The sequence below is a fragment of the Pipra filicauda genome, unplaced genomic scaffold (assembly GCF_003945595.2).
Source record: "Pipra filicauda isolate LSUMZ 115617 unplaced genomic scaffold, ASM394559v2 scaffold275_size1018216_pilon, whole genome shotgun sequence".
Lineage (NCBI taxonomy): Eukaryota > Metazoa > Chordata > Aves > Passeriformes > Pipridae > Pipra > Pipra filicauda.
In genome coordinates, this window is record NW_024104393.1 from 153,915 (window position 1) to 177,977 (window position 24,063).

The 24,063-nt window shown below is 43.0% G+C and overlaps 1 protein-coding gene across 2 annotated transcripts; it reads left to right on the top strand.

Moving 5' to 3' along the window:
- Positions 1-296: 296 nt before the first annotated feature.
- On the top strand, positions 297-23,258 carry SLC9A8 (solute carrier family 9 member A8). 2 transcript variants are annotated; one of them, XM_027751883.2, is made up of 16 exons: positions 297-357; positions 833-1,011; positions 2,876-2,956; positions 7,743-7,801; positions 9,804-9,887; positions 10,426-10,527; positions 11,360-11,394; positions 11,954-12,097; positions 13,344-13,482; positions 14,652-14,757; positions 15,457-15,573; positions 16,679-16,761; positions 18,481-18,592; positions 19,029-19,249; positions 20,351-20,497; positions 21,743-23,258. In XM_027751883.2, the coding sequence occupies exons 1-16, from the start codon at positions 350-352 to the stop codon at positions 21,872-21,874; spliced, it is 1,749 nt and encodes a 582-aa protein (XP_027607684.1). In that variant the 5' UTR covers positions 297-349; the 3' UTR covers positions 21,875-23,258. The 2 variants fall into 2 exon arrangements, with proteins under 2 accessions (XP_027607684.1, XP_039238531.1); XM_039382597.1 differs by lacking the exon at positions 297-357 and adding an exon at positions 429-518.
- Positions 23,259-24,063: the final 805 nt, after the last annotated feature.

Sequence of the window (24,063 nt, forward strand, 5' to 3'; positions counted from 1 at the left end):
ACTGGCAGCAGGGGCAGCACTGGCAGCAGGGGCAGCACTGGCAGCAGGGGCAGCACTGCCAGCCCTGGCAGCAATGGCGACCCTGACGGAGGGAGCGCTGCAGTCTCCGCCCCTGCCGGCAGGGGGCGCCCCGCGCGCCCCCCGCCCCCGCAGCGCGGGAACCGTGACGTCTCCGGCGCGTGACGGGGCCGGCCTCGCTGTCACGTGACTCCCTCCCTCCCCGCTCGCGCTCCCGCGGCCATCCCCGTACCCACCATAGAGTTTGCCGGAGGTGGTCGCCAGAGCGCCGGCTGCGGGCGCGCCGGAAGTGGCGGCGCGCGGGTTGCGGCGGGAGGTTGAGGCCGGCAAGATGGCGGAGTGAGTGCGGGACTGAGCGAGCGCGGGGCTGCGAGGCACGGCCGGGCCGTGCCGTGCCGGCCGGGGAGACCTTTCCTTCAGCAGCAGCTTGCGGGGGTGCGGTGAGGGGCTCGGAGCGGCCCCGCGCGGCGCCGAGAGCTCCAGGGCGGCGGGAGGAGCCGGTGGGTGCGGGCCCGCGGGCCCCGCGGTGGGATTGGTCTGACGGCGGGCTGTTCGTGCCCTGTGTCAGCTTTCATCGCTCCCGGGTGCGGTGCCGAGGGTTTGGTGTCTGCAGTGCGCGAGGCAACCCAGCGGTAATCAGCTCCGTTAACCTGGCCTTGCAGTATTTGTGACCGTAGACTGCTTTTAATAACTTTTAGCGAATTGGTCAGCAGCACAGATTCGGTGTGATCTGGTGGCTGGTTGGTCTGTGCATGTCCTCAGTAGGCTGAGTTGCTCCCATCCACTATGATCACATCTTCTGTTATCCTGACAGGTCTGCAAATGTCACCCATGAGGCCATCAATGCCACCCTCCACACTCTGCTGGCTGCTACGACCAAGCTGGTGGCACCCACACCTCCCAAGCCCATCCTGCCAGTCCAGACTGGAGTCCAAGCACAGCAAGAGGAGCAGTCTAGTGGCATGACGATTTTTTTTAGTCTTCTTGTTATAGGTGAATGATGAACTGAGAGTCTGTTAATCTCTGTTAACGTGTTCTGTGCCTGAGGACAGAGGCCAACTCACAGGCATAGTAGTTTGGTTCTCTCTGTGCTGTGGGATACTGCACAGGGATTTGAGAAGTTTGGTGTGTAACTGCCTGACCCTCCCAACCCTGTGGAAGGCTGGGGACCATTGCAGATATTCTCACCATGGTCTCAAAGTGCAAACAACATGTTTTAATTGTCTTTACCTTCTTTACCAAGCACCTGGCACTGTTCATGTGTGGAACAGACATTGTCAGGATGGCCCATGGTGTTGGGCAGAGTTTGAGAACAGTGCACTGGTAGGTGTCAGTGTAACAAGTCCTGCCCTCCTGAAGCCCCCAGAGCCAGTGGATGACACTCAGATTTACAAGCACAAGTACTCCATTTCGATATCTGTTTTTGGGGGTCTCCTCAATTTCTCACACTTGTGCAGGGATGTGATGACAATGTGCAGAGTGTCATCATTGACACTTGTGCAGATAGAGGCATTTTGGGTGGCATGTGCTCACCAGACTTTTCTGTAATTCTGGGCTGTTGTCTTTCTTCAAGAGAATATAGTTGTCTCACCTTCTGCTTAGAGCAGTGCTGGAGCCAGAACTGTACCAATAACAGAACTCTCAGGAGGGTGAAAGGTTTGTCTGTTTTCCTTTCTGTGCTTGTTCTTGGTTCCTCCAAAGCACTAGAGACTTTGCTGGGGCAGACAGGTCACCCCGTCTTCTGACTGGTGATTTTTCCAGTAGCAAATATAGGAAATAAAAGGTATAGAGTTGGCAGCAGTGTGCCAACTTCTGCAGGTCATTTAAGGTTAAAAAAAAATGTCTATTTTTAAGACAATTATTTAGGACTATTATTAAGGGCAGCAAAAAGTAGAAGGCTTCTGCTTACTTCTGAGGTACCTGTGTGTCTTCAGAGAGGGTTCCTCTGTTCCCAGAGCTCACTGACATACTGGGTTTGAACAAAAGAAAGACCAAAGCAAAATGCAGTATTTCAGAGTATGTGTGTCTCATGGATTTTAAAAGGACCATTCATGGTAAAATTGCATTCCTGGGAATTACCAAACAAGCTGTGATTTTTTTTGGCAATGTTCCAGTCTGTATGCCAGTCTGATAACGTAATGGATCTTAAAAGCATCACCCTGGGGACAGGGGGGTTCCCTGAACAAAGTAAAGCCAGTATGAAAGCTTATTGTTCATCATTATTCCCATTCATAATCTCTCATTTAAGAGGGTTGGAAGGTGAACATGAATGTGTGGGGCCCCACTCTGGAAAGTGGCCTTTACGAATGTTCTGAAGTGGAACAGCCCCAGAAGCAGGTTGGTTCTGTGTTGTGTCAAAGCCAAGCCCCAGATGTAAAGTGCCTGAAGTTCCTGATCTCCAACCCTGTGTTTCTATGGCTTGTTTGTGTGTTCAGATACCACTGTTAGGGTCACATCCCTGCTGTGCCACATTCCTGTGATCCATGGCTTCCCTGCTGCCGTAGTGCTTTTACTTTCCCTTGAGGGACACTCAGGTGTCCCTTAGCCTGGCACAGCAGTTGTACCTGTCACTGTAGCCCTGACAGGTGCCTGGAGCATGTGATGTGCTGCCAGACACAAGCAGAGCAGTCAAACACAAGGAATGGAGACCAACAGCTCAGGAACATCCCAGGCTGCCTTAATATTTATGGTGGTGGGAGCTACTGCTGAGACTGTGGTGCTTTTTGGTTTATTGCCAAAGCAAAGTCTGCTAAATCATTGGGAGAAGTTTTGCTGCGTGTATTTTAGAAATACTACTTAAAAGTATATTTTATTCTCCTCTAACACATCTAAATCTACTTTTTTTCCCCCTTCATAGCTATTTGCATCATATTGGTGCATTTACTGATAGAATACCGACTTCATTTTTTACCAGAGAGCGTGGCTGTTGTGTCTTTAGGTGAGTAACCATGACATTTTTATACTGGACTTGTGTTAATCCAGGGACTGTCAGTAGCCTGTAGTGGAGATAATGCTCTGTTGTGTGTTAACCATCACTAGAAAGATGCAGCAAACTGCATGCAGTGAAGAAAACAATGAATTCATAGAGTTGAATTCATTGAAGAAATAAATGAGCATACAGGCAGAGACTGGCCCAGGAAAATGACACCCACAGGGATGTCACTACCTGGCATCTTCCTCTGATTTTGCATCCTTACTGTAGGAGGTGTGCAGCACTCTCTGGCCACGAGGCTCCAGCCTTCCCTTTGAAGTGGTACATGTGTTTGTGTTAGTGCTGTTAGAATTATGTTTCTGTGTGTGATTTTAATGTAGCTGGGGACTGCAACTATCCTGAAAACTTGCCTGGACTGCCAGATCCTTAACTATCCCAGCAGTACCCATGGTAAGAGCTCTTCCTATGACTTGAGCTATAACAATGGCACCCTTCATGGAGATTAGGTGCTAATTTTGTTTGAATTAAATTTGGAGTATTCCTAAGCCTGTAGTTGTATGTTAGGGTAATTTCATGTGTTTGTATGCTATGCTCCTGATTTTGTGAATGAGGAGCAAATCAGGCCATATACATTTACCATTTTCTCTACATGCTGTCTAATGTTTGAAGAGCCTGTTCTAAGTATTCCCAGCAGCAGTTTTTCAGCTGTCTCCGACTTGTCTGCAAGATTCTGTGATATTTTTGCTTCTATTACTAGTGACACTTTCACTGACAGCTGTTCTAAAAATACCACAAGAAGACAAAGATGCTTAGTTATAATCCCAGTGTAGCTCAGAGGAGCATAGAACCAGTCGAGCAGGTAGATTTTTTACTTTCTCCTGGGCTTGGCTGGTGTCTTCTCTCATATTTTCCTGAGTGTGTTTTTACACAAGTTCTCAGTGGAAGGAAATGAGCTTTCTGGTGCTTGTCAGTAACTTATGCTTTCTGGGAAAAAGGGATCTTCTTGCATCTTGCGTGCTAGATTGAGAAAATCTTGGAGGTGTTACTCAGTAGAAAGAGAAGCATATTTTCTGGCAGCATAACTCCCTGCATTTGTAGATGACTGTATGTGGTGCAGACCACATCATGTTACTCACATAGTAGAAGCTTTTGAAGATTCAAATGACATTCACTTGCAAGGCCCTATATGAGTTCCACTGTTTCTGTGCAGCTGAAAAACAAACAGACCTGTAAGAAACCCGTCCTGGTGCTGGTGTGGATTTCCTGGGTGTTTTTATAGCAGCAGCATCCCTCAGACTTTCATGCTTTTATGCTTCTGTCCATGACATGGATCAGAGCTGCTGCAACTCACCTGATTCATGTTGTCATCCCCACAGAAACCTCCCAGCACCTGATTCACTATTGACACACTTCTCTCTCTCCCCCTCCTTATTTTATTGCCGTGGACAGGTGAGGTGTCTGGTGAATGTATCTCCCAGTGTCCTAAAAGGTTCCAAAAGGACATTGCTATCCCTTCAGTATCCGTCCTCTTTGTATACAAAAACCCAGGTGAAAGGTGTTGATTTGGCTTCAAATCAGGTTAGTTACCACAGCTATTCTAAATTTAAGCATAATTCCCAATATAAAATTCAGTAGTGTATTGATTGCTCTTGCTGGCATAGTTTTGGATTCTCTTGGCTATCATTCTGTATATCCTGCCACAAGCCACGTCCTGGGCAGTGCAGAGTGGAGGTATTGGGCCAGCCTGTGTCCCTGCTCCTGCTGAGCTGTGCAGAGCAGCAGAGGCACAGACGTTCTCCTCTTTCTGTTTCTTCTTCTTGGCATCTCAGAAGCAAGAGAAGGATTTTAGCTGTTGGATTTAAGCGTTGGTGTGTCCTGCGCTCCTGTCAGTCCCAACCAAAGCTTGTTTATGAAACAGGGAGGTTTCTTACCAGGGTTGTTGCTGCTGCTCAGGCTGGGTCAGCAGCTGCACCTGCTGTGTTCTCACCTAGAGGCCGTGCAGGAACTTGCCCGTGTGGGTTTTGGGGTGAACCACAGCAGAGCTGCAGTCTGTCCCCCAGCCAGGCGAGATGATACCAGCACATGCAGTTCCTGGAAGTCAGCAGGGTGTTATACCCAGTAGCAGCCCAGATGTCCTGTGTCATTTCAGCCTTATTTAGTTTATAGACTCACTTGAACTACTGTTGGTGCTGGTGACAGGACACGGCATCGGGATAATCACTGGAATTTGCAGCTCATTGCTGCTCGGTGTTCCCCTGGGACTGGGAATGCTCTGCACAGCTGCAAGAGCACTCAACTTGAGTTTCAAGTATCCAGTTTTGTGAGCAGTGCCAGAAGTGAGGTGTGTCCTGCTTTGGCTTGTAAATTATGCAAATGTTCTCAGGAAGTTATTAAAAGCTAATAAAAGTGACAGCAGAGAAGATAGGTGTGATTTTCGCAAGTGCTTTTCCTCCCATTGTCTAAGCTGCTCGGAAGTTTCTGGTTTATGGTTTCTAGGGCGTGTGACTCTCCTGGTGGAAAGGGCAGGAACATATTTTCTGAGGCTGGATTTTGATCTTCATCCTTGAAAGCTGATGGAATCTCATTGGTAAAAATAGTTGCCAGAAAAGTTTTTTCTCTTTGATTTGTTACTGAGTTTTAACGACTTCTCAGGAAAAATAAAGGTTGGTTGTAATAAGAAGATTCCTGTAAAATTTTCAAAAGAATGAGGCTTAGATTAACTCTTACAGACTTAACTTTCCAATTAGCTCCTTGACAAAACTGATCTGCCTGATTTAATAGAACCAGCTGATCAAAAACTGTGTTCATTTGTCTAGTAATAAAGTAAGAGTAAAGATGTATGGGACAGGTTTTAAAAATCAGCATCAAACTTTGATTCTGCTGCTGTTAAACCCTCTTGTTGATGCATTATTTTGTGCAGGTCTCTCATGACTTTGCTTGACATAATCTTAGTACTGCTGTGTGTAATACGCAGGTAGAGGTCACTTCTGCTATGTAAAAGTGTAAGTTGTTTTCAGGCCCATCCTGTCCCCTTAACTCTACTATTGCTCTCCACTGAAATTGTTGTTATTTCATTTTTGATATCATGCAAGGACCTTTTTTGTCTGTGATGCTGTTAGAATCATCTTGTGATTAACTCTTCCTTGAAAAAAGAGACTGAGCCAACCTTTAGCTTAAGCCTTTGGCTCAGGATAGGGGTGTTCAGCCTGTAGCCCACAGGCCATGGGTGGCCTACTCAGGGCTCCAGTTACCCAAAGTCATGCTGGAGCCCTTCCACTTCAGAAGAAGTGAGTTAAGGGATTCTCTTTTAAATCCCATCTAAACCTGGTTCTGTGTGAGGGCTCTCCATACTGAGTCCCACCACAGTGAGCATCAGTTCAGGAAGTCACACACTTCCTGACATCCATGCCTTCAGGTGTATGGGCTCTGGGTCTTGTCATTTGGTTTTTCCCCACACAGACTTTTTGTTAAGTGATACAAGTACTGACTGTACCAGCTGAAGATAGTGTTGTTGCTCTGCAAAAATTAGGAATGTTCTAGGCCTTGGCTTCTGGCCCAGCTGCCATCCCAGGGTGGGAGGCCTAACTTAGTACTGAGACCCATGTTTGTGTGGCATGTGAGTGGCTGTATCTGCGTTCTGTCCTTCAAGGAACAGCAGGCCTTTGATGTTCCTTCATTAATGTTTTGCACTTCCTTTCCATATAAACAATTTCATGGAACAATTATTTCTATCCTCAGGGACTGATGCCTTCACAGATTTTTGTATGAAAGAAGGCTTAGGCCTCATGGCTTTGTGTGTGTGACACATCCATCAGGAGTAATCCATGTGATTCTATTCGTAAGACTCCTTTGTTAGCTGCAGCATGAGAGAATAAAGGCTCCTGAGGTACAGGAAAGTGTACTTAGAGCTTCTCAGCCGCTTTTTACCTTTAATTTTGTGTATTTCTCTTCTACATCACAGTGTTTGACTGTGAAGTCTCCATTCTGTAAATAATAAAACACAGCTATGCAGAAACACAGATCTGGGATCTGACTAAAGACAAATTCCTCGTAACTACTTGAAAACATTTTAACAACAGTTTGTGAGTTATTTTCTTGACTTCCAGAAGAAACCTTTGTCTTACATCTTACATGTTTGAAGATTTATAGGAGGAAAGAGCATGATAACCTTTAACCATTGAGTTTGCAGCAGCCTTGATAAAATTCTTTTATACTCAAATTAGTATTTCTACATGACTTAAAAGATGTGTAATTCATTTGGGAAATAGTTCTGACAGTGTCTCCACCCTGATCGGAATTTGCTGCCAGAAAGTGCTGTGATTTCATTCAAACAAAATTCACTTCTTTGGAGAGGACTGATGTCATTTAAGCTGCTTTAACACTGCAAATAGCATTGAAGTGACATGAAGCACAGATGTCTAACTCATAACTTCCTGACTCTTCAGCAAGAAGGGTGGAATTTTATTTGAATGCAGCTTAGATGAGAAGTGGTTTTGAGTAGTTAAGCCTGTTGTCTTTCTGCATCACTAAGCATCACACTCTCAGTATGAGTGTTTGGGTTGGGATATCCCAAGAGACAATCTGTTGTGTCAGGAAAAATCTGGAATTATGTAATGTATTGAAAACTGGGTATTTGGATATGGAAACCAAAACAACCTTGTGTTTTTGTGATTTAGGAGTTAAAGACTTGCTGCTTTATGGTTTGCCTTGTTTGCACTTTTAAAACTTAGAGAGCTGATAAACAGTGATGTGTTTTGTGGCTATTTCAGAATGTTTTCTCATTCTCTCCTAGGTATCCTTATGGGAGCTTTTATAAAAATCATAGAGGCTCAAAAGCTGGCCAACTGGAAGGTATAATTGAAACAATTAATTTTTAATTGTAGAACAATCCCTAAACATTTAAAAAAGACTACTTGTAATAGTAGGATTTTTTAGAGAGAGTGTCTTGGCAGAAGTGTCTCCAAGAGGTGAAGTCTACAGTGAAACAAGGATTTTGCCTCCTACATTTTATCCATACTGTCAAAGCAATGAACTGTTTAACTGTCAGTTAAACAGCCACAAAATCAGCATTTTAAAATACTTTCTTATTTGTTAAATAAAATAATCTGACTGAGATCATGTATGTAGGAAAAAAGAAGAAAGCTCAAAATGTGGCTCTGATCTGAGCACTCATTCTGTTAACATGGTAAATACTGATCCCAGCTGATGAATTACATGGTGATTATCTGGGAAGTGTTGGTCACATCTTGGGAAGCACTGGGGAGCTGTGTCTGGTTTGCTCACATTGTCAGCCAAGGTAAAAGGTCACAGATATCACATTATTATTTGCTTATTTAAGTTAATTTCACTGTAATCAAGTTTAGGTTTTAACAGAGGCTGCCATAATTTCAGATGTGAAATGTTCTAGTCAATAGTAATTATGAACTTTATTAAATGGTTGTAAATTTACTAGATACTTTTTGTTTATCGGACATGGTTAAAAATAGAATATTTAACTGCTGGCTATGTCCTTGTACAAGGCAAAGCTTGGATCATATCCCTGCCCTAGGAACTTTGTAATGTAATTTCTAATGATCATACCTTACTCAGTGTTTCCTCAAGTTCATCACTAAGACCTTGTGTTTGCTGGTGGTTCTTGGCTACCACGGCTGATAATCACAGTCCTCATGTTGTACTTTCCTGGTCTCTGCTTCCATGCACCACAAATGCAGTCCTTCCTTTCCATTGTTCTTGCCTCCTTGTCCAGCTCTGGTTTCAGGTATAGTTGCTCAGATGGGTGAGAGTTTGTTCCAGTGCAGTTACTGTGCTGACAGAACCAGGCAGTGTCAGCCATCCACGCACGGAGCTGTGCGTGCAGAATCCTGGACTAGAGCATCTCAGTCTAAAGGATGAGTTTTGTTTTCTAAGCCCCCAAAATCCTTTAAGATGATTATCTGTGGTACAGGCAGGAACGAGACTTTAAAGAGATGAGGACCTCTGTTTTGAAAGCTGGGGTTTGAACAGAACAGTCCATCAGCTGTTTAACCTGGATTTAAACAAGTTAATTGGTGCTTGCAAAGGTGACAAGCTCTGCTGGGAGGCCAGGAGGGAGACAACAGGCGGGTAAAGAGAGAGGCCCACTCAGCTGGGAATAATTTGCTTTCTTTGCTTAGTCTGCATGCAGAAAAACCAGTGTGCCAGGCTGGGGGTTCAGCTCCATGAGCAGCATTAGCCAAGGGATGAAATAGGTGACAAAGAGTGAGGGCACCGAAAAATAACATCTTGCCTCATCCTGGGTGCCATTTATATCACTGTGATGGCAAAAAGGAACCATCAAGAATAGCACCATTGAATTTCAGACAGAAACTGTGTTTGCTGAGAAGAGTCCAGCCTCAGACTCCTCCCAGTGGTGTGAGCCTGGTCTCCTGCAGGTGCACTGAGGTGATGGTGTGATGAGCTTTCCTTGGTCCCAGTTAACCTGTTCTGTTCAAACAGTGTCCAAGAAGTCACTGTTCCTTGGCAGTCTGTACAGATTTCGAGACTGTGAGATAAAATGGGAATACTTTTTGTGGAAACAGAAAGACTTTTCGTTTGCCATAAATAACCTGTTTTCTCTGTGGCTTATTTGGAGGCAGTAATTTAAAATAAGTAACTCCTAGATTTCTGTCACTAGGTTGAAAAAGAACAATAGAAGTAGCAGCCCTGGAATAGCTTACTGTTCTTCAGTCTTTTACTTTGTGATAGGAAGGGAGAAAGATTAATGCCATTTTCATTTTCCAACATATTTTTTAATAATTTACCTTTTGGAAGATTTGGTATTATTTCAATAATGATGATGATATCATTGAAATTATGATTCATTTTTGTTTTTCAGGAAGAAGAAATGTTTCGTCCAAATATGTTTTTTCTGCTTTTGCTTCCACCTATTATATTCGAATCTGGATATTCACTGCACAAGGTCAGCCCCTGCCAGAAACTCATTTTGCATGCTGAGATTTTGTTTAGAACACATTCTGCTTTTAGTTATCTTCATGAAGTTTAGGATAATTGCATTAAATTCCATTGTATTAACCATTAGGGAATTGAGAGTGCAAAATTTAAGCCTCTTCAACCCCGAGTGCAGAGAACATTGGTTGTTACTGATAACTGACTGCTGGCAAGGTGTTGGGTTTGTGCTTTTCCTTGGCTGGAGAGGTTTCTTACCTCAGCAGAGCTGTACAAGGGCTGCTGTGAAGGAGCCAGACTGGGAAGGAGTAGGATCAGAAGTGGGGAAGGTGACGTCATTCCACAGATAAAGGAGAAGAAAAGGTTTCCGAGGGTTCTCACCCCTTGCCTGGGAACCTGTGTTTCCATGGACGTGTCTCACAACACTAGTCCTGGCCAAGGGGGCTATTACTGGAAACCCAGTTGTGAATCAGAATCTAATTTAGATGCAAACCCAAACATGAGATTTCCCTCCGGCAATTTTCACTAATTTACTTGTTATTATGTTCCAGGGTAATTTTTTTCAGAACATTGGTTCCATCATTCTGTTCTCTGTATTTGGCACTGCAATATCAGCTTTCATTGTAGGTGGAGGAATCTATTTCCTGGGCCGGGTAAGACTTACTGCTTTGAAGCACTTCAGTATATCTGGCTTGTTATTTGAAAGTCTATTTTTCAAGAGCAGACAAACATAGTGAAAGCGAATTCCTGAGTCACAAAGTCCAATTCTCTGCTCTCACAAAGGCAATGTTTTACAACCCTTTCCATGGATATTGCTGGGGAGGCTGTGGAGTCTTCTTCCCTGGAAGTACTCAAGAGCTGTCTGGACACAATTCCAAGTACTGTGTTCCAGGGGACCCTGCAGAGCAAGAAGGGTGGGCCAGGTGACCTCCAGTGGTCCCTTCCAACCTGAACCTCTCTGTGATTCTGGGACACAGCATGCTCCATGTGGAAAGCAATTACTTTTTTTAACTTACACAGCCTTCCTATCACAAGGCTGTTCCAAAACCTGTATTCTCTAGAGCCATCTTCTGCTTTCCAATATTAAACTTACTTGTTCTTCTCTATATTTTTTTTTGATTCTGTGGTTTGGTGTTTCCCACTGATTACATATAGACACAGATATTTATCTTTTCTCTCAGACTTCATTCTGGTAGGCAAAGCATTCCATACTTTCCTCTTTGCCCCTCAGATTTCTATTACTTTGAAGGCCTTAGTTACTCTACTCACCTGAATCTGGTCCAGTTCCATCTGGTCTTCCCTGATCTTGGTTGACCAGAATTGCAGCAGTAAATCACTGTTGGAGGGCAGTGTTAAACTGAGTAACATCACTACTGTGATTTTTTTTCTTGATAATGAACTTGGGATTTGATAAATAGTTTCATTTTTAAAAACAGCAGAAAACCACAGTTGATTGTGATTTTTATGTTTTACCTATTCTTTCAGGCTGATGTAATTTATAAACTCAACATGACGGACAGGTAAGCTCTTGGGGAAATGGTGTAGTATATGAAACTTTCTTCCAGATAACTATAAATGGGAAATGCACTGCAGTTGGCCAACTTCTGGTTGGTGTTTAGATTGCTGAGGTTCAACACTGTATATGAAACCAATAAATAGATCAAAGACTTCTGTACCCTATTTATTACACCCTTATTTCCCAATTGTATTGTATTGTATTCTATTCTATTCTATTCTATTCTATTCTCAGTGATTTTTCTAGACAGATACTGGGTATTTTAACCAAACTTTAAAGTTAAGATTTGTAAACTTTGATTAGTTGGTATTATTAATAAATATAAAGGCATAACTTCCTCGTCTAAATCTTCTCTTAAAAGACAGATTGAGTTTTCAGTATCAACATAGATTTTTTCCAAGAACTTGGCAAAGGTTCAAGTTCTCAGGAACGGAAAAAGAGCATTACTTACCACTGTGTAGAAACTGTAACACAAAAGGTCTTTGTTACATGTTGTTCACACAACTTACTAGGTATGTATTTTTCTTTCATCTAGTTTTCTCTTTTGTTTTGTGTTCTCCCAGTTTTGCATTCGGCTCTTTGATATCTGCAGTTGACCCTGTGGCTACTATTGCCATTTTCAATGCCCTCAATGTGGATCCTGTGCTTAACATGTTGGTTTTTGGAGAAAGCATTCTCAATGATGCAGTCTCGATTGTCCTGACCAAGTGAGTGCTATGGAACTACACATGTGTATGGAAACAGCAACCACTTTGTTTTCTGTTGATTAGTTATTCAAACATACAGTAATTCTGCCACCTCCATTTAGAACAAATCACGTATTTCTGGTGTGAAACGGAATTTTGTGTGGTCCTTCTTTGTTAAAAGCATGAACTGCATAGGCAGAAGACAGTAAATGGATGCCTTATTACCACTGCCTCAGTGCCTTATCTCACTGATCCCAGATAATTGATTGCTATCTAATTCCATTCATTTACCAGCTCTCTGTCTGTCTGCTTTCCTGACAACAGCAAACCAACACATCACCTTTCAGGCTTGCACAGAAATGTTCCCCTTGCCAAATATGCTGCTGCATCTCTGTCACTGGCCTATGCCCAGAGTCCCACTGCAGCTGGGGGGGAATACATCCACATCCATGCAATGGTTTCATATTTATGTGGGGGCTGTCACAGGAAAGAAGGACATCCAATATCCTTGTCTTTTGCCCACAATAATTCTTTGGGGCTGAAAGATGGATGGATAAATCTTCGTGTTGTTGCTGAAGTCAACAGATGTGACTGTGATTGTATAGAAGGAGCAGATATAGCGGGCAGGTAGTGAAGTCAGAGTCATTTTCCAATGAACTAACTGCTTTGACTACAGTTGTGGTGCTTTTATGGAAGACCCTGAAGGCTAACAGCAGCCGAAAGGAACGCTGGTTGGAATTCATGTCTTCTTTGCACAGAATTTCCATGAAATACATCCCTGAAATTCAAAGAGGTTTCTCCCCTTTCCTCCTGAGGGCCGCTTTGTTTTCCTTCGGTGACCTTCTTGTCTCTCATCCACACCTAAATATTTGATGAGAGTTCTTCCTGTTCATTGGTTCTTCTTGGAGGATCACATGAGTTTTTACCTCTGTAAAATGTGTTTTCTTTCCCTTTTCAAACTTGGAACATTGTTTTGAAATACTGGGCATCACCATAGCCTATTTACGCCATTCTGGGATTCTTCAGAGGAGCATTGCTGGATTTTTAGCAGAATTAGGTTTCCCTTTGGGGATTACACTAAGGCTTGATTTAACGTCTTTTGACATTCCTCTTGTTATATATATCACAGTAAAAGCCTTTTAAGAGTGGTAGCAACAAAGAAATGGGAGTCTTTTTTGTTGTTGTGCTCAAAAGATGTTTGATATTTTTGGATCCAGGCTTGGAATGTATAACCATTTCTTTTTATTTCTCTTTTAATTGTATCTAGCACAGCAGAAGGTTTGACAAGGGAAAATATGTCAGATGTAAGTGGATGGCAAACCTTCCTACAGGCACTGGGATACTTTCTTAAAATGTTCTTTGGCTCTGCAGCGCTTGGCACACTTACTGGTCTTATTTCTGCATTAATATCCTTTTTTCATTTGGTGATACATATGTATAAATTGGTGAACTTCAACATTCTAATAGTATATTTCTTTCCCGTCTTCTGCAGCATTTCTTAGGGGATATTTCTTATGAGGCATTATTTTGTTGGCTGAGGAATTTGTCATGCTCATTTTATTTTTATGTTAGTGTGCATGAATGTGCATTAAAAAGTCACATCAAATTTTTATGAACATAATTAAGGTCTGAAATGCTGTATAATAGCTTTTGTGCATTGGAGTGTTATAAGATATGGTAATTGTTTTGTAAATTCAAAATATATTAATTCCATTTCAATACCAAGCCATTTTTACAAGCATATGGCTCCTTTTTTTTACATGCATAAAACAGTTAATTAAAAAGAAAAAAAAAAAAAAAGCTCCTTTTCCCAAGGGCCTTTGAGTCAGCCCAGCTCATTTGTCCCTATGGATCATGTACAGGCAGCTGAATACAGACACTGTTCTGTTTGGATTTACACTGGGTTATATTTTGCCTCTTCCACTTCCATGAATTGGTTGCTAAACAACCCAGAAGCTTCTCTGCTGAGGTCAGGAAGGCTGTTTGCTGTAGTCCAGACACCTTTGTTACTTCTCAGGGCTTTAATGTTAACACTGACTTCACTGCAGGTGATCTGGGCTTGTACAACAGTTGTTCATGTCAGCTGGGACACACTGGCAAGCACTTTGTAAGCAACAAGAGCTGAATGTTTGATTAAATGTAGAAATTTCCCTCTTGGTTCAGCAGCCTGATTCAACAAACTTTTAAATTATTCCGTATATCGCCACAGAAGAGGGAGACAGATGTTCAAGAAAAGCAGCTTATTTGCCCTTTTACTGTAATTTGTGCCTCAAAATATTTGATTTACCAGTTATTATCAGTATTGTAGAGGCACATCAGTAGCAGATCTTTCTTGTCTCTATCTCTGTCCATTCTGACAGACTTCTACCAGCAGTAGCTTCTATATCAAACTTTCCTCATAAGGAATTACTTATCCTTCCATACTGGAGTTGAAGGCCAATGTGTAGATTTTATTGGCTATTCAGTAGAGAAGTACATAATCATTGTTTTGTGATGGAATGACACAGATGCAAATATTTCTTTGATTTTTTTGTTTGTTTTAATTTACATTTTTCCATAACATTTCCCTGTGTACGTGCTAAAGCACATTGATTTAAGGAAGACACCCTCCCTGGAGTTTGGGATGATGATTATCTTTGCTTACCTTCCTTATGGACTTGCAGAAGGGATCTCACTCTCAGGTGACTAGCAAAATGAGTCTGTGCAAGTTTCTTTGATAGGGAGTAGGAATTATTTATGTCTCAGAGGGCCCCTGGCGTTTGTTTTTTTTTTTTGGTGTTTTGTCATTTAATTTGTTCTTACTTTTAAGTTTGACTGGGTTTAAAAAAGCACTATTCTCTGCTTCATATTACAGAAGCTAAAAGAGGTAATTGCAGCTTTCATCAGCATTAATTAGCCACTGTAAATACTGGTATTGTCCCCAGCTACCTTTGCCCAACACAGAATTAAAGTTTCAGCTGCACGCTGCAGATCTCAGCCACCTCAGCAAACTTAGATCATGCCCAGCCTGCTGCCCTGTGGTGGTTTTCTGCCTGTCCTCAGTGTCATTGGGGAAATCAGCTGAGACCAGAGTGTTGTGTGTGTCTCTGAATACTTGGCAGAGGTTTTGCTGAAGGCCAGGAGAAGAGGTGAACTTCTCCCAGCATTCTGTAGGAGCAAGTACAAAGACCTGGATGACCAATGTCTCTGACCTTTGCTGATTTAAGTGGGAGTTTTAAGGCAATGGTCTTCCTGTCTGATTTCCCAAAGGAAAGGGGGAAGGGATGCCACAGTTAGTGTAATTCTAATAGCTAGGGATTCTGCTTGGTTTGGGTTTTTTTCTCTTGGGTTGTGATTTCAGTTTTGGTTTCTTCTGTTTACTGCCACATTCTTTCCTACAGGTATCATGGCCATCCTCTTCTCTGGCATCGTGATGTCTCATTACACACACCATAACCTGTCCCCAGTCACACAGATTTTAATGCAGCAGACACTGAGAACTGTTGCTTTCATGTGTGGTAGGTGCTGCTTACTATTAATATCTAGTATTAATAGTGTAAAATCTTATTCACGTGAAATGGTGATTCTCTGGGGAGCAGCAGAGGTGTGAATTTGCTTCTAGGCATTTGTATGTCCATGGGGCTTGTCTTCAAGAGAATTCCTGATAGTGGAGGCTGGAAGGCACTCGAAAGTCACCTTTCCTGCCACACTGGATAAAACGTGCAGTAAATCTCTCTCTCCCATCCTGCAGGCTCCTGCTAAGATTTGCCACAAGATTGATGACCCAATAGAGATCTCTGACTCCTGTACTCCTCTGGTCTATTTTTAGTTGTAGGAATGGGGGTTGAGTACTATTTTTTTAATGGTTTTGTGTATAAAAATCTACTTGCAAAAACAATAGCTTCACAAATGGAGAAGTTTTTGGAAGTAGTGGTACGAGCAGCTCAGTCCCAGAGCCTTTCCAGTTCCTTCTGCAAGTCAAACCTTTGAAGAAACGACATGTTTCTGTGTTACAAACATATCCCTGTGTTTTGGGGGGATGCCACGGATGAATTCCATATTGTTTGCTGGAGGATGCAGTTTCAATGTGGTCAGGGAATGGCTTTGCTGCAAACCGAACTTAACCACTCCTTACCTGAGCAGCAGCAGCAGCTCTTCAGGGTTTAGTCTGAATCTATTACAAAAGCTAAAAAAGCCTGCATTCAGTCAAGTCACTGTAAAGGAATTATTTATGAATAACTGTGCAACTTCTGTAGCTCCTGGTCAGCAGCTTAATTTATAAATTATATAAATATTTATATATATATTTTTATATATATATATATAAAATATAGGTCTTATATTGCTCAATTTAAAAGTTCCTCGGTCTTTAGAATGAGGTTTTGCTGGCTTTGTTCTCACTCCTTGGTAATTTACAGCTGAAAAAAGCCTACACACAGGACTAAGTGCTGTCCTCTGCCAGCAAGAGTAAGAGTCTGGCCTTTTGCATCACAGTATTTGGGCCTATTTTGTGCATTCAAAAGTCAGGAAATACCACTTTATGTACTGTATGTAGCAATTTATAATAGGAGTAAAAAAGGTTTTCTAGAATTGTTCATTTAAGGTGTGATTTCTCTTTTTCAGAAACGTGTGTTTTTGCATTTCTTGGCCTGTCAATTTTTAGTTTTCCTCACAAGTTTGAAATGTCCTTTGTCATCTGGTGCATAGTAGGTATTTACTTTCTTCCATACCTTTTAGATGCATTTTGCAATATTTCTTACTGGGGAAGGGACATTACAGTTAAAAGATTTTACAATAATTGTTATGATTTATAGGTTTTTATAAAAATACTTCTATATTTTTGTATATTGCACAAAGTTTACTCTCTCTAATAGCATGAAATTATTATTCTTGTTCTCAGCACTTTGATGTACAATACTTCAGTCTTTAAGGAATTCCCTTCAGCTCTTATTTTGAAGCCCTTCTGTATAAGATTGGTAAAAACAAGGAAAAGAACCTTGCTTGTTTGGACACTATTAGATTTATTAAATTAAGTCTCACAAGATGTTGAGATTAGTATCCATAACCATTCTATCTAAAATGGTCATTTTATCAGAACAGTCCTGAGTTTTTACCTATCTTTAGGTTCCCATGAGTGGTCTGTGTGATGGACAGTTCATAGCAACTCCAGTGCAAACCAGTATCAAATTCTGCTCCTTTCATCTCCCCGGTATTGCAGCTTTTGAGTTTTCTCTCCTATATCATTGCAGTTGGTTTACATAAACTAATTTAGTCCATGCATCACTTCTTCCCTCTGAGTTCTTCAGAGGAAGTCCTTACTCAGACCTTCTCCAGTGTGTGTTCAGTCTTGGACTCCTTTCTTAATTCTTTGTCTTTGAATCTGTATTTCACTGTGGCTTTATGGAGTGACAGTGAATTATGTTTCACATGGGGATTCCCTACATCTGTTGCTATTATAATTGTTTAATATCTCAAAAGTAGAGTCAAATGAACAAAATGGGGACCCATTTCCAGTTGCTTACAGCAACATACACTGGCCCTTTTTAGTGCATAGTTCAAGGGAAGAATTGTTATCTACAACTTACAGATAGGGATATCAGCACAGGGAACTGTTCTCCCTGGACTACACCCAACTTCCCTATCTATGTGTCTAAGGTGTGACACTTCCTCCTGTGTAGCACTGCCCCCTCAGGCATAATGCAAATTGTGTAATTTTGGGGTGATTCATAAAGGAAAACAGCACAGCCCTTCAAGGATCCTGCTGACTAATTCTGGGATATTTACCTTACCAAGGTCTGTTTGTGGTGGAGCTTAAAGCAGTGCATTGAGGAAACTGTGCCTTTTTCTGAGTTAATGTTTTCACTGTGTTAATAGTTTGCCATTAAAACAATAGTACCTTTTTTTCTCTTTTCCCCTCTCAAAATGTTACTTCAGTGTGTGGTATGCATTATAGCCATACCCAGTGAAGTGTTGAGAAATCAGCATGTGTGCTTTTTGTTTGGCTTCTGGCCTTTCTCTCTGAGGAACCGGTCCACTGGGAGAGAATAGAAATATCTTATTTCCTCTTTGCTGCTGTGCCAAGGGAATGATTAAAGGAGCTGAACAGACTGAACTGGAGAGAACTTTTACTCAAAGTAATTCTTAGTGTCCCTGGAATGCCTCTTGGGTTCCATTTAGTTATTGTAAGTAAAGCTACCTGGTCTCCATTAGTGACAGGTCTGGGTTAGTTTCAGTTAAGCAGACAAGATTTTTCAAGAGTTAAATTCCACAATACCCTATGCTGAGAAGTTTCTCTGTGTTCATTCAGCAGCTCACCTGCCTGTGAGCAAAAAGTATATTCACCTTCTCCTTTAAAGGCAGCTGCAGCTGGGGCCTCATGCATGTAACACATCCGATGGTCTTTTGCTTTTATTCCTGTTTTTCAGGTGCTGGTTCTGTTTGGTAGAGCAGTGAATATTTTTCCACTTTCCTACCTACTCAACTTTTTCCGTGATCATAAAATCACCCCCAAAATGATGTTTATCATGTGGTTTAGTGGTAAGTTAAAGCTCAAAATATAGAGAACCAGAAAAAAATGTTTTATCTTTTCCATTGTCTGGGCCACTCTAAGAGGAACTGGTTTTCCATTAGTTGAGAATTCAACTGAACACTTGCACTGTTCTCAAACCCAAATGGGACAGAAATGTCCTCTTTCCCCTTTGTGCTGGAGGACTATGCAGTGGTGAGCCCACCAAAGCTTTTCTACAAAGAGGCTGCTTATCTTTCTAGGCCTAACAGCTTCACAGTTTGAACAGCAGTGCCTGAAGTTCTTAGACTCGTTATAGGGTGGGAACCAAGTGATCGATAAACACACGCCCTAGGGTTGTAAAAACACCGTTTGAAGCTGGGGAATTCCCGTTGAGTTCTCAGGGTGCTCAGGACAGAGTGCTGCTGCTGATTCACTCTCCACTGATGTGCTGCTCTCTCCAATAAGGTTTACGTGGTGCCATTCCCTACGCCCTGAGCCTCCACCTGGGCCTGGAGCCCATAGAGAAGCGGCAGCTCATCGGGACCACGACCATCATCATCGTGCTGTTCACCATCCTGCTGCTGGGAGGGGGCACCATGCCCCTCATCAGGCTCGTGGACATTGAGGACTCCAAACCACGCAAGAGGAACAAGAAGGACGTTAATCTGAGCAAGACAGAGAAGATGGTTTGTTCCTCCTCTTTTACCGAGAGGATCGCTGGGTTTTTGGTTGTTTGGTTGTTTTTTTTCCCCAGTTTAAACATTTTTCAGGGCTAGTACATAATTTTTTACAAGAAAGTAGAATAAAAGCGATGGAAAAAGCCAAGGTGGTAGAACAAAGCCAAGCAATATAATTTTAAAATGTCCCAAAGACAGAGTTTGGTTAATGTTTACACAAAATAACTGTTTGGACAAAGGGAGGAGAAATAGTCTCTTAACTGAATCCAGTTATAAATTGATCCATACAAATTAAAGTAATCCCTGCAAAAGCATAAAGCAGATGATAGAGGATTGAGTCATATACAGCGAGAAAGTAGTTAGTACAGTGTGAGACAGAAGTTAATCATGAAAGGCAGATGGAAATTATTCTGAAAAAGTCAAAGCAAAGGCCATGAGAAGGTGGTAACAGCAGCCCCCCTCTGACTAGACTTTATTTTAAAGCAATTTCTGGCAAAGTAACAGAACTGACAAAACCAACAGCCAGTTTCTGGAACGTCTTGTGCAAAAGGTTGGAGAAAATAATGTATCCCAGACCATTTTTTGCCTGTTTTTCCCCAAACCATTGAACAATATATGCAGAGTATTGTTCTGTAGGATCTTCAGAACTCGTTTTTTCTCGTGGCATGAGGTTGCTTGCAGTCTCCAGAATTACCTTGCACTGTCCACGCAGGGATGTGCATGGGAAAAGTGCAGGGACAGGCCGTGTTTGACACAGCTTGTTTGCAGTGGGACAATGACATCAGTGGTGCTTGCTGGATAAAATCATTGTCCAGCTCACAAGAGAAAACCTGCACACTGGAAACCTGTTCTCAGCAATAGTGACAATACAAAACATGGAACATTTGAGGCCTTTTTCCCTTTCAGCGTGGAAAGGGAAGCCAAGGGGCTCTGGGAATCGGCAGCTGAACAGACTCAGACAGCCCTAAGCCCAGGGAGGCTGGGCTTTTCTGTATTGTTCCAGAGTGGGAACTGGTTGTGAGAAGGGAGAGCATTGGGCAAGGGCTGAAGCAGGCTGGAGGGATGACTGGCACTTTTCTCAGGTTATTCCAATATTTGTGTTTTTTCTAGGGAAACACCATAGAATCCGAACATTTATCAGAGCTCACAGAGGAGGAATATGAAGCCCAGTACATAAAACGCCAGAACCTCAAAGGGTTTATGCGGCTTGATGTTGAGTATTTGAATCCTTTCTTCACCAGAAGACTCACGCAAGAAGTAAGTCATTCTCATTTTCTTGAAGAAAAGAAACTAGAGTTGGTTATTTCCCTCGGTATCACGCAGGGCTCATCATGCAGGCACACAGCTTGTGCATTAGGGACAGTGAGACATCTGTGTATTGCTCATGCATAGATAGAGCAGCTGTAATGAACAGCTGCACTGTAAAAGCACAGGTTGGATTAAATGAGCATCTCAGGGCTACCCCAGTTAAACTCAGTGTATGGATTTGTTGAGCTCGCCTTTAATCAAGTGGAGAACCAGGAAGGGTATCAGGAGTTACTGGTTACTGCTGCTGCTAGAAAAACCTGCTGCAACTCAGGCAGAGTTTTTAAAGTGCTGTCACACACAGTTCCTGCCTCTTACTGTCAATGGTCCTGTGACTTCTGGGACTGTGCAGTTTCTGTCTTGGAAATACGCACCAGCATTACAACCTTCACTTTTCAGACTGCTCCACTGGGATACCAGAGCTGTGAGGCCATAAGTGCTAGATGACACCTGACTGAAAGTGTAACTTAACACTGAGTGGCTCTCAGAGGTGTAAATGCTGTGTCATTTTCACTCCCGTGCCTCAGAAACCTTAGACTCCTTAGCCACATAATTCACCCATTTTCCAGTTTGCCATAGAATTAAGCGTTTTGGCTGTGGAGTTGATAATTTTACATAAAGTGTGCACATTTCGTCTTCCTAGCCTTCTCAAAAGTACTATTTTTCCTCTTGTTTTGTACCCTTCTTTTCAAAAGTACCCTTTCAGCACTTTCCCACAAAAACTAAAGGCATTTTTCGCAAAACCAAAAAGGAATCAAGAAACCAGAGTAAGCGTCTGATTTGTAGTTGGTAGCCAAAAGCACAGGCTGCCATCCAGATGGCAACCAAAGGCTGGAAAAATAAGCATGTGAATCAACACAGTAGGCCACAAGCTTCCCAGTGTGCCTGGGAACACAAGGAGGAGAGTCAAAGCCAGGTCCTCCAGACAGCATTAGGATTGTTGAAACACAAAGAGCAGGACTGTCTAAAAACACAGGTAAAAATACCCCTCATCAAAACTTATCATCTGTGGCAATAATTACTGACTGAGCACTTGATAAATATTTTCGAGTAGGAAGCAGAATGGCTTTGCATGTGTAGAGACCAGGAGCAGATTATTTCCTGAGGAATACGTCCAACTAGTCTTTCTGTTTTGCTCTAACACACAAGTGGTGGTGTGGCCAAATAACAAAGTGCTCTGGTTTGCCTTTGCCTCAGGACTTGCACGATGGGCGCATCCAGATGAAAACCCTGACAAACAAGTGGTATGAGGAGGTACGACAGGGCCCCTCGGGGTCGGAGGATGACGAGCAAGAGCTGCTGCAGCAGAGCGGGGCAGGAGTGCGGTGAGGGCGTGTCAGAGCCTTACAGAGAGGGTCCAGTACCCAGAGTCCGACTGCACAAAAGCTGGAAAGAGAAGGATGAATTTTCAGATTTCAGACACGTCTTGTGCTACATGTTTAGGTAAAAACCACAGCTCTGCTGTTACTGGTGAGGGAGGGAAACCCACACGTGTCGGACACTGGATGGCCTGAACGAAGAACCCTTCGTTCAGACTTTACTGCATAGCAAATTCCTGCAGCCTGTTGAGAAGCTGAACCATCTGCCATGAAATGATGACATTGGTTAATGGAAGGGCTTCTTCCCATTCCAAAACCTGCTGCGACCACACGCTGCACTCCAAGCCATTGAGTGGCTCTGCAAAACAGAAGAAATTGCACTTTACCTTTTAAATATATATATTCCTTCACAGCATGGAGAGTCTTGACAGTTTATACTGTGAATTTGTTTCAGCACTAGTAAGGGAATCTGACTGGAATAAATCTATAATTTATGGGATTTGCACATTATAAACCCAGAGAAGATGCATACCTTGACAAAAGCAGATGTTGCACATACAGGGAAGCACCTCTGAAAACATAGTTTTGTCACTTAAGAAATTCTTGATTTCTATTTTGTGGGATTTCTTGTTTTTATACTGAGGAATCTAATCCACAGTACTGATTATAGCATGGTTTGGGGGAGTGTGGGTACTGTGACACAGTGCAGAACTGTGTTTGAAATTGTTGTTTCTTTTCCTTGGCTAAAGCCAGTTGCAGTTGGGTTTCTGTAATTGGCAGTTGCTCCTTGCTGGCACTTTGGCTTCAAATCTTAAAAAAGAGCAGCTTTTATATTTCCTAATTCATGAAGTGTTCCTAACCCCCCAGAATTCACCAGTGGAATTTTTAATCTTTTGTGGAAGCAAAAGCAGCACGTACATGAGGGAGAAGAGTCTACAAAATCTAATCCAAGTACAGAAAGGTTAATATTGCACGTGGCTGAAGCAGCCTCAGCCGGGAAGTGCCAAACAGCTTCCACTGTGCTGTCCCATTTGTTAAGGAGATTTTTCTCTTCTGCCTACACCGTTTCAGAATCTGTGGTATCACTGCGTTGGTTCTCCACGGCCCAGTGTTTGCTCAGCATTGCCAACACTTGAACACACGTGTTAGTTGCACATTCGCCATGGTGACACATGCAGCAGTTTGCTCTCACTGCCAAATTCCTCCTTGGTCATTTGCATATCCACTGTGGGGATGTGAATTGTAGTTCAGCACCCAAATCTGACATGCAAATGCACATGTTTGTTTCTGAAAGTGTGAGACTCACTTTCGATCTGGTTTTGCTACTGAGGTTTTTTTAACCACTGCTTACCTGCTGGGAGAATAAAAGTTAAGAAATGTGCTTAGAAGCCTGACCCCGTGTTGTCTGAGCAGTTTTTCCTGCTGCCCTTTCCCTGCCGGTTCAAAGGGCCCCACTACTCATCCCAGAGCTGGAACATGCACAGGTGGGTCTGAGCAGGGCATGAAAGCACTCAGGGCTTCCTTTATTCTTGGGAGAATCTGTGTGAAAATCGTGCTTTTTTGCACCCTTCTAGACTCCGGTGGCCTGAATTACCCTTTAGTTACCCACCAGCCCTGCCGGGTTTCTCAGCTTGAGCCCCTAAGCCCAGGAGTTGGTGGGAAGGGCCCTGGGAGCATCTGCTGTCACCCGCAGGGGTACGTGGGTGGAGCTGCTGTGAGACCGGGGTTAGCGCTGTGCCTGGGCCACGCTGAAGTCCCAAATGCCGCCGGTCGCTGTGTTTTTCCCGGTGGGATCGCGGCGGTTCCGAGGGACCGGCCCCGCACCTGCCGACAGGTGCGCTGGGCGCTGCTGCCCCCTGGCGGCCGCCGGCGGCACCGCGCCGGCCCCTCGGGACATCCCGGGAAGGGATTCCACCGGGAATCGGAGCAATTACCTGGTGCAGCTGGAGCGGGGGGAAATCGCTCTGAAGCAATGCGGGCGAAGACATTTTGGATGGCTTAATTTAAAAGCAGCTATTCCAAAATTTAAGAAAATACTGCACTTGTCAAAACTTGGAATGAAGTGCGTATTCTGAGAGAAGACAGCTGTCTGACTTCCTTATTCTAGAACAAAAAGAAGTTTTTACCTAGGTGACCCATTCTCATATTCAGTTATCAATACATTGGCTTTTCCCTCAGTCGTTTCACAGGTTGGAGTTC